This window comes from Morone saxatilis, unplaced genomic scaffold, assembly GCF_004916995.1.
Source record: "Morone saxatilis isolate NCDOM2014 unplaced genomic scaffold, NCSU_SB_2.0 Contig2, whole genome shotgun sequence".
NCBI lineage: Eukaryota > Metazoa > Chordata > Actinopteri > Moronidae > Morone > Morone saxatilis.
This window is the reverse complement of record NW_023339762.1, coordinates 812,104-823,175: the sequence shown is the minus strand read 5'-3', so window position 1 is coordinate 823,175 and position 11,072 is coordinate 812,104. Positions and strand designations below refer to the sequence as shown.

At 41.3% G+C, this 11,072-nt stretch overlaps 1 protein-coding gene across 1 annotated transcript; it reads left to right on the top strand.

Moving 5' to 3' along the window:
* On the top strand, positions 1 to 5,217 carry LOC118330280 (the record flags this gene model as incomplete). The annotated part of the gene is given in 3 exon segments (XM_035664767.1): positions 1 to 418; positions 861 to 1,046; positions 5,037 to 5,217. Coding segments are annotated over 3 exon segments (785 nt in total), but the record flags the coding sequence as incomplete, so codon positions are not given.
* Between the last annotated feature and the right edge of the window lie 5,855 nt (positions 5,218 to 11,072).

The following is an 11,072-nucleotide window of genomic DNA, read 5'->3' as shown; positions in this document are numbered from 1 at the left end:
AGGGAATTGGTAGCAACACCAGAGGAGCCAAGCACCAGCTACTGGTTGATAGAGCAGTCGCCCAAGACTGTAACGAGCAGGAAGACCAACCAGTGTACCGCCTGGATCGACTACAAGAAAGCTTACGACTCAATGCCCCACACGTGGATACTGGAATGTCTGGACTGTATAAGATCAACAGGAACCTAAGGGCCTTTATCCAGAACTCGATGGGAATGTGGAAGACAACCCTAGAAGCCGACTCCAAGCCAATTGCCCAAGTCAACATCAAATGCGGCATATACCCAGGAGATGCGCTATCACCACTGCTGTTCTGCATAGGCCTGAACCCCCTCAGTCAGACTCATCACAAAGACTGGTTACGGGTCCCAATTCCGAAGTGGAGTACCATTAGCCACCTGCTCAGAGGGCAACATAGGTGATATCCAAGACAGCTACAAATACCTTGGTATCCCACAGGCTAACGAACCAGTGAGGAAGCTGCAAGGAAGTAACCACCAACCAAATACCTCCAGAGAGTAAGGCAGGTCCTGAAAAGTCAGCTGAATGGCAGGAACAAGATCCAAGCCTCAACATGGTACGCGACTACCAGTCATCAGATACCCTGCTGGGATCATAAGCTGGCCAAAGGAGGAGATAGAAGCCACAGATATCAAGACAAGAAAGCTCCTCACCATCGCACGGAGGGGTTTTACCCCAAATCCAGCACCCTGAGACTGTACGCTAAGCGGAAAGAGGGAGGCCGAGGACTAGTGAGCATCAAGGCCACTATCCCAGGATGAAACATCAAAAATCCAAGAGTACATCAGAAAAATGGCCCACAAAGGATGAACTGCTAGGTGAATGTCTCATGGCAACAGAAACCCGATAAGAGTTGCGGAGGAAGAGGAGCAGACAACCTGGAGGGACAAGCCCCTACATGGCATGTACCACTGCCAAATTGGAAAAGTGGCTGATATTGAGAAGACCTACCAATGGCTGGAAAAGGCTGGACTCAGAGACAGCAGGAGAGGCACTGATCATGGCAGCACAAGAACAGGCCCTAGGTAAAGAGCCATAGAGGCCAAGATCTACCAGAGAGTAGATCTGACCCAAGTGCAGACTATGCAAAGATGCCCCTGAGACAGTCCAGCACATCATCAGTCTGAGCCCCCGCTCATGTATTGATGCATGCATTATACACAGGTGTGGTGGACTGCTAAACAAAGATGTAATGGTATGGAAATACTTTGAAATAAATGTTAATACCTAATAACCAAGTAATAGATTTGGTGCCCCGTACAAATTTACTGACTGACTGGCACTAGAACCCTGATACCTGATCATAATTTGGTACCCTAACGCTAACTAATATTTTAGTACCCTAATACCCTGATATAATTGTACCTGATCATTACTTGGTACCCTGGTACCCTGATACCTGGCACAAAAATTGTATTTTAGTACTGTCATACCCTCCCCAGCAAACATTGAATTAATTTGAAGGTATAATTGTCGTCCAAAAGAGCCATTTACCCAGGTGAAACCAGGTGTGTGTTAATTACATACAGAGTAAGAAATTAAGTGTGAGTGCATCTCTGAGTGAGTGTGGGTATGTGTGTGTATCATTCTGATATACAACATAATTATAGACCAGAACGTCTACACTGGCATACAGTGGCACTGAAGTGATATCTTGACATTCACCAACACACACACACACACACACCACACACACACACACACATAAACATATATATATACATTTATACATCTCCCACTATCTTCGGCCCGATGTTCTCAGTGTTTCGTTTAGAATGTTTGTGGTCACTCACCCTCAATACATGTCCTGACCAAGTATATAGTAATTAGTAATTCCACACACATTAATAACATATAGGGAAGGACATTTTGACGTCTCAGTACACTCTCTCTCTCTCTTACACACAAACACACACATACACACAGGCATTAGTACACAGTGATTATACAGTCAACACATCTACCTACATCTGAACAGTAATTACAGCCAACCTGAGAAGTAGGTTTCTCCTGTCCTCTGTTATCTCCTCCCATCTTGTCCTCTCTTGTCTCCCCTTTTCCTGTGTTATCCTCCCTTCTCCTCTACTCCTTTCTCTTCTTCTCTTCCAGGTCCCTTTTCTCTTCTCTTCCACTTTACTCCTTTTGTCTCCTCTTCAGTCTTTCGTTAATAGTGTAACATCATTATGACATCATCTGATAGACAGTGACAAGAATAAGCCTTGCATTACATACACACACACGTACACAACTTGACATATATCTAATGTACATCGGAGCTCCAGTAGCAGTAATTATAGGCAGACAGCAGTTTTATCTATATCAGCACATTAATTACATACTGACCTGGTCCAACCACACAGAACAGTACAGAGCGCATTAATTACATACAGTTAACAGAGAAATGGGACAAGGTGACATCTCCACACTCCTCTCTTGACATCATCTGAGAACTTCTCTGGCTGGATGTGTGTGTCTGTTCTACAATAGTCAGATCCAAAGAGTTTAAAGGTGGGATCAATTTCTTTTTTTCCCTTTTCATAAGTAGTAATAAAAGAGCAAGGAATCATTTTTGGATTGGATTTTGAGAATCTGAATCAAAGTTTCCAAACTCATCTTTATTATCTTCTCTGTAGTGTTGTGTCAAAGTTAAATATGTAGTTTGAAAATGGTAACAGTTTTACCTCATCACAAGGATAATGAATTATTTTGTTATACAAGATATGGTCCATATTTCTTCCAAACCTTCTTACTGTACTCTCCTTTATAACAAAAGCTATTTTTTTTCTTGTTATTTTCTGTTGTAATCATGTCAGTGAGACCTTAGATAAAGTAACCATCTGCGAGGATACATTGTATTTTAGCATGCATTGTTAGTATTTATACTGTCAGTTGATCAAGTAATCAAGTCCAAACCAGATCTCCTCAGGCTTCTCACTTCTTTTTATTTTATTTTTTTGTCTTTTTCATAGGAGCAACTTGTATAAGGGAGTCTTTTCCCTTCCCATATTTTTAATAGAAAAATTACGTGTTCTAGCGGTACATCAAAATTTGACACCACGCCACTGACACACCCTTTAACAAACCGTCACCGCAATCATGAAATATCATCAACAACATGTTTTGTATTTCCTGACTGAATTTCACATGACTGACAATTGCGCCGCGTTTCATGAGTTTTCGAGCAGGTTGTGGCCTTCAAATATGCGATTCATTTGGAATTAAAATAATAATAATAATAACCCTTACAGATACAATATGGCCTTCGCACGGTCAGTGCTCGGGCCCTAATAACTTCATTTGTTAAAAAAGCTTCATTTTGTAAAATGTGTAAAAGGTGGATACAGTTGAATAGGAGCACACCTCCTTAAAATGCTGAACATTTTGAATTGGAATGGCATCTGTGGCTGAAAGCATGCAGCAGTGGCAGTCAACTAAGAAACATACATTCATATGAATTAATGTTTCCTTGAAGGTCAGCATGTTGAAGTCAGACAATGGAAGAGATTTATGACAAGAAACGTATGCAAAGTGATTTGGGGCAGTTTCAACGTCTTTATGTATTTTATCTGTTAGGATTATTCCCTAAAACTATCTGGATCTCAGATAAATGTTCTACATGCTCTACAGTCTCTCAAGTTTGTTTTTTCTTAAAGCTCTAAATGAGAAACTGAACCTCACACCATGTGCTTATGTGCCATGTGCTTTAACCACTCTGCCAGTGAGGAGCACGGCGTGTGTGAAATAATTGCTACTGTTGAAAAGCTCTTAATAGTGACACACTAATTATAAACTGTTGCAGGTATAATCAATCATTGAATCAGAGTTAGCTGAGGGTTTGAAATAAGACTGCTCCACTAGTAGTAGTGCTGCCCTGCTTCACTGAACACACTGATGGTCAGTTCAGTTGCAGCAGTAGCAGTAGCACATGAACACTTCTTGCTGGGACTCTTTCAGGAGCTGGGCTGTCAAGCAGCAGCAGCAATCACAAGCTTCAGAAAATGCTAATATTTCAGTTAATATTTACTTCTCCATAGTGTTGCATGTGAAAAAAGGATGCAATGTCTCAAGGTGGATATGTGAGTGTCCAGTGTCCTCACCCTTACATGACTATTACACAACTATTGTTTAGTAAAAAATGAGCTCCAAGACAAAGAACATAACGATCTGATTGGTTGTTTTCATCCAGGCTCAGCTGATTCTTGCAAATTCACTAGGAGGCAGATTATCTGGCTCATGTTCTACTGTCAGGATGGTACAGTTTCAGCAAATATGACAAGAAGTTATTTTTTATAAAAGTTGCCTAGTGCAGCTTCAATAATGAAAACACACCTCTTTATCAATAAACAAATGCCTCTCCAAACTACAAAATGCCTCTACAAAAATAAATGGGTATTAAGTTTCAATGAAAATAAATTTAAATCTTGAGGCAGCAGGTAATTGTTAGGCACGAAAACTCTTGGCACTAAAATCCCTGATTGGCCGAGAGGGGAATGCAACCAAGCTGCTCTCAATCATTGTCCCCACACCCTGTGCAGCAGAGGAATTTTAACGTTCAGATAAAACTAATAGGAAAGAAGGAAGAATAAATGGCAATAAGTACAAAAACGTTAGAAACTAAGCTACAAAGTGGAAACACTTTCTGATTAAGGTCTTAATGCTAACAATCTGAACAGGTGATCAGCTGAGGAAATTAAACAGGACTTACATTATGATATATTATTGTGCCTATGTGTGAATAACAAAACTATTACCCTAATGTTATCTGTGTAGACGGAACACGAAATGCAGGAGGAGTTTTATACATTGTGATCCTTCGCTGCCATCTTCTGGCAACTCTACATGAGTGCAGTAAGAGCAGTAAATGAACAGTGTAGAGTGTAGACAATACAATGCAATATATATATAATATGTAACTACTCCATCATCGAGAAAGAGACCCTTGCTATGCTCCTCGCACTTCAACATTTCCAGTTCATCTCCAGTGATTGTGTACACTGACCCTCTTGTCTTTCTAGCTCAGATGTACAACCACAACTGATGCGTTGGGCTCTGTTGGTGCAAGGTTACGACCTGAAGATCAAGCATAATAAGGGGGATAATGGGAACATCCCAAGCCTCTTATTTGACATTTCCTGCTCCTCGCTCCGCGCTGGAACCGGAAGTTGTTCTGGTCCGCCATCTTGCAGGCCGTCGTAAAGCACTTATTTCAGTACACAGCAGAGAGTCTGTCTGTCAGCAAGAAATACTTTTTACATCACTTATTGTCATTTCCATTCAGTGACATGAGGCTGATAATTACTGAGTTGGGTCATATGAGTTATATCATTTAAAAAAAAATCAATTCAATTTTCAATTCAGTTTTAAATTTGTATAGCACCAATTCATAACAGAAGTTATCTCAGGACACTTTTCAAATAGAGCAGGTCTAGACCGAACTCCTTATAGCATTATTTACAGAGACTTAACAATTCCCAAAACATTGAGACTAATATATATTTTAAGTTCAAAAGACACCATGATCATATTCTGGGTTATTCAATAATGAGTCTACAATCACAATATTAATAAATACACATGTACATAATGAACAAATAATACAAACGCATTCTGCCAGTAGAAGTTATTCCTGTGCCTCTTCTGTCGAGCAGTGCGAGGTTACAGGTGATTTCTTTATTTATTCTGTGTTGTTACTATTCCCATTCATACAACTGCAGGCAGTATGTGATGGGAAGGGCTTCTTAATCAAGACCTTTGTGGTGTATCCTGGCTGTGTTTATGAGTCCTGAACAACAGTACAGTCTACCGAGAGGCTCTGTATCCTCCCTCAGGTGACACTAAAGTAAATTCCTAATACATCAATATTAATAAAAAACTATAAATATAATATTTTTTGATGTTCCACTCTGTACAATTTGTGTGTGTGTTTTGCTTTGTTCTGCCCTGTTCTCTCTAGAACTAGAAGGCAGTCATGTGCTACTGCAAAATGGAGAGGGCGATGTGTGTCATCCAGTCTGATATTTCTCAGTCAAGTTCAAACGCCACCAGCCAGACTACTCCACTTCTTGGTTGTATTCCTCTTCCCCACTAAAGTGTTCATTTGTCTGTATCTTCATCTCTCCCTGTTCAATAATAATAATAATAAAATGAATTGCTTATCAAAACTAAGTTATAAAGTGCAAATAACACATAAATCATAACAATAAAATAAAGTAATAAACAAACCTGTAAAAAAAAAAAAAAAAACATATCAAAACACATTATTTCACTCACATAACATGTTGAAACATTCCATGATAGGACAATGTGTATGGTTGGTGTCAGTGACAATGTGGTTCTTGAAATAAGCAGAAACAACTTGTGGCAGCCACGTGAGTGCTTGTAATGTTATACTGTCATAGCGTGACTTCCTAACACAAGTCCGATAAGTCACACACATGCCAGTTGTAGGTGAAATAAAGTTATTTGGAATATAGGACCCCAATAATCTTGCATTATACATAATTTCTCTTTGGAGTTAACTTCAGGCATGGAATTACAGTGATTCATTCCAAAGAACGGAAACTTTTATATTTATAAGCCACAGTGTTCAATTATTCAGACTTCCAGGAAGGCTGCTCCCATGTATCCTCGATTCCTCGATCTTCAGAGATCGCCCCGGAATCCTCGATCCTTGGTGCAGAAATAAGTTCTTTGGGACGGCCTGCAAGATGGCTGACCATGCCTCTGCCCTGTTCTCTCTGTTGTGCCTTGCCTAGGCACACCGGCAATTAATTTATTCATCAGTCAAGCAGGCGGGGCCAGCGGGCCAAATGCCGAATCAGAGCTGTGTGTTGTGCTGTGTGTTGTGGGTGCATTCGTTGTCCTCTTTCTTACTCCCTCAGTGGAGGGAGGGTGGCCTTTAGTGCTTATTTGCCTAATTACTAGTTTTGTGTTTGTAGTCAGTTATTTTCGCTCTCTTTTAAGAAAGTAGATTTTAGTTGAAACTTTGATCTTTTCCTTTGTAAGTATTCATTTATATTGCTAATAAACATTTGTTTGTATACATAATTCAGTTTTTTCCATGTATCTTTTATCCTGGGTTTATTCTCTAATTGTTACTCCTTCTCTCACAAAGTGGAGAAGATATCAAATAGCTGAAAGGCTTACAGAACTTATCTATACAGTAAGAAGGAATTAAATAGTTCAAACTTACAAAGTAATACTTCCCAACAGTATGAATAGGCAGCAGTAGTGGATCGCATCTGCCCTTCATGGTCCTCACTACAGGCTCTGGGAAGCATAGAGCCAAGAGTCCCCAACCTGAGCCCTGCTGTAAAGGGGTAAAACAGGGTTCCGCATGCCTGAGATGGCAGGTCTCTGTGTTTTAGGTTTTAGTGGTCTGTCAAAGAGAGATGGAAGTCATGAATGGCAATTAACAACCCAAAAGGATGCTAATGCTTTGCTTCTAGCATTTGTCTGCTCCTTCACAATATAGGAAAGGCAAGAGGAAGCCATTTGAAGTTCGTCCACAATTCTGCAACCCCCAGAATCATACTGCATACTGAGGGGCGGCTGTGGCTCAGAGGCAGGTCGTCCCCCAAATCAGAAGTTGTGTTCGATCCCCCCCGCTCTCTGCCACGTGTCGAAGTATCCTTGAGCAAGATACTGAACCCCAAATTGCGCTCCCGATGCATAGAATAGGTGTGGTGAATGTTGTATGAATGAGTTAGTTTCGTGTTCCGATGGACTTTTGCCCCATCGCTGTTGTGAAAGGGTGAATGTGGCAGGGCACGTAGTGTAAAAGCGCTTTGAAGTGGTCGGAAGACTAGAAAGGCGCTATACAAGTACAGGTCCATTTACTGCTACTGGCAGGACAGGTGATGAAGTCAGAAGGACTTATTGGCCCCAGTATTAGCCAGACAGGTCTGTGTAACCATAGCTCTGTGCAACTTAGTAAGCAGGCCACGGACTACCCTGCAACTCCTGCCAGGGCAGGTGGTCTTGGCTGCAGGTGGCAGAATGGAGCTGGAGGGAGAAACTAGCTAAATGGGGGCCGTGACCACCAGCCCTCCTTTTACCGCGCTGCCTACCCACAGGATAGTTAATCATCCCCTGTCTCCAGAAGGGAGGAGACATGCGCTGTTAGCTGACTAATACTGAGCACATTAGCTGACAACTGCAAACATATGCTTCAGGGGCGCTCTGGCATTTAACCACCTCAAGATTATAGCCTCCTAAGTCTTTGTTCAATTTTGCACCAGAAACAGAGAGATGCTGGCTCAGGTTGAGTAGAATTTTCCTACTCGATTTAGCTGACAGAATGTCTGCACCTAGAACGGGTGCCACTGAGCATGTTAGCTCAGGACACCACAAGCAGGTTGCAAGGTTAAACAGGAGGCAGACTCTAGAGGCTTTGTTGGTGGTCCCATAAGTGGACATTTATTTACAGGTGCTTCCAGGAAATGTGCAAAACTAGAAAAAAAAATTGAGAAACTGATTCTAAATCAACAACAAAGAAAAAAAATTACAGCACAAGCCCTGGTGTGTGCCATGCTTTACCTTCCTCACTACAAGGTTAGGCACCCTAACATTCTCCCCTCAAACATATAGAAATATGTCTTACAGGAACGCATCTTCAAAATACATATTATCAGCCATTCAGAAATAAGAAGAAAAAAAGTATAAATAACATAAGCAGCTTCCCCCTCTACCATGGTAGCGCCCATAATGTCATTAATGACATCATCAAGTAGATAACAGACAGGGAATTGCAGGGTGAGCCCGTCCCACACAATGACTTCCTGCAACAGGTAAGACACACAAAAAAAGGACATTTTTCTTAACACAAAACTTAATAAAACATAACATATGTAATGAAAGTACCAATAAAACTAACTGACAACATTGTTTGTTTGTTGTCATTAGTGCGTTAACCTAAGTTTAAGGATGATTGAAATTTCAACACACAATTTATACACACATACAGTATACAGTGTGAACTAGTGCAAGTGGCCTCTCTCTCACATTGTGGTAGGTAGGTTGCCTGTTTTGGGTTTGTATAGTCTAGTGAGATCTGGCAACATAGACACTGTTTGCAGGGGCAGGGACTGGCTGAACAATGCTCACTTCCTTGTTTACCCCCCTAATCAAGAAACTGCACTCAGCACGGGTACCACCAAACGCGTTACTTCACAAAACCACTAGCAATACGCTGGTACAGGGAGTTACAGCCATCGTAGCCGGGAGTAAGTAAAGACAGAAACAATGTCATTGGGACTAGCTTTTTCTTGTCACAAGCAACACTACAGAAAGAATCAGAGAAAAGGAAACAGCAATCAAGGGAAGCTGCCTATAGACACGCGCCCAAACTACCATATAACAGGTAAGCAATTTAATGCTGTACAGATTGTTACACATTGCATCATGACTCAGGTAGAGATCAAACAATCAGTGATTCCACACCAGCATAGGTGCTTTATAGCTAAACCTTAGGGTGTGGCTGGGCAAGTCAGTGTGTCTTAAAAAAATATCCATGCGCCATGACAAGCAGGGGGGTCATTCCCTGTACATACGAAATATGTAACAACTCTCCCAGATTAAAATCTGAAAGTAGGCGTCCCTGAGGTGTATGGTGGCAAACCAAGAAGGAGTCCTGATACCACACCTTTGTCTTCAAAAGTGACCTTAGGTCCTCTAGAGTTTGCAGAGGGCATACAGCCTGAGCAGCCTCTCTTGATGGCTTATGCATCTCCGGCGACACTTCCTGAGCACACCGACGGGCCTCCTGAGCTCTGTGCAGTAAGGCACTGGCCTCTCATCCGCACATGACTGACCGGATAGAGTAGTTCTGACCGATAGAAAAACAAGAGGCAGCTGAACAACACTTGTGTACACATTTAGAGTACTCACCTCCAGCTGGACACCCACCAGTGAGGCCTGTGGGTCAGAGGGCAAGGGTTGTGGGGCAGAGGTACAGGGCTGCTAGGCAGAGGTGGAGGGCTGGGGGCTGGGGCTCCAGTCCTGGACAGCAGCTCTCTCACAGAGTCTCCAGAGGTTCCTAAGTAAAGTAAAGAACCAGGTTAGACTAGTTCAGTTCCACTCCTTTCAGACTGCTGCTGTAACATCAGTGCTTTCTGTCTGTGTTTCCTGTCTAACTGAATGGATCATTGCTTTTCATCCAAAATGGCTTCTGTTCCTGACCCTGCCAGAACTTAGACTAAACAAACAACCAGCCAAACAAAGATAAATAATAAAAGAAAATACCAAATAAAGCAACAAACTAATAAAAAGCTCCTACATCTTGCCCCATTTATGTCCCCAAACTGATTTCTGTGTTTTCTTTTTGCATTTCTTTATGCATTTCTGCTTCATTATGGAGGGGGCTATGATTCAAGGTGTGTCACACGGTCAGCTTTTTGCCTGCTGGTTGATGGACCTCAGAGTGCAGATATTCACTTTACTTGCCCTGCTCCCACCACACACTGGTTGCCACTGAGACACTGTCACCGCGGGGCGATTTAATGTGAGAGCGGCTCCTACCAGGACTCTGATATCGATCATAAATATGACAAAATATGGAGCGGACATTGATATAAATTTAGTTTGTGGAAATAAATAGAAGGAAATGCAAAGGTAAATAATACATAATTAAATACATAAATAATACATTTAAAAAGGAATACATCAATACATTAAATGAAAAATTAAATAGGAAAGTTAAAAAAAGGGAAATTACAGTTTTTCTCGATTGTTTACACACATTTTCTGAAAGCATGCCTCATACTCTCAGAACTCTACAAATACAAATAGCCAAATCATACAATAACACAACCATGAGACAAAACACGCTACAATATCTCCTGCAACAAGAAACTATTACAATCGGAAACAAGCAAGATTAATTCAATTCTCAAAAAGGTATTATTGTGACAATATGAACACACACAAACCATACATATGAATAGACAATTATAAGAAGAACCAGCCGCTATGAAACACTAGATAAGGTAGCTCAAAGTTAACACCACACTCCTGGATGGAATGGGAAAAACCACCCTCTCTTCCCTCCATCT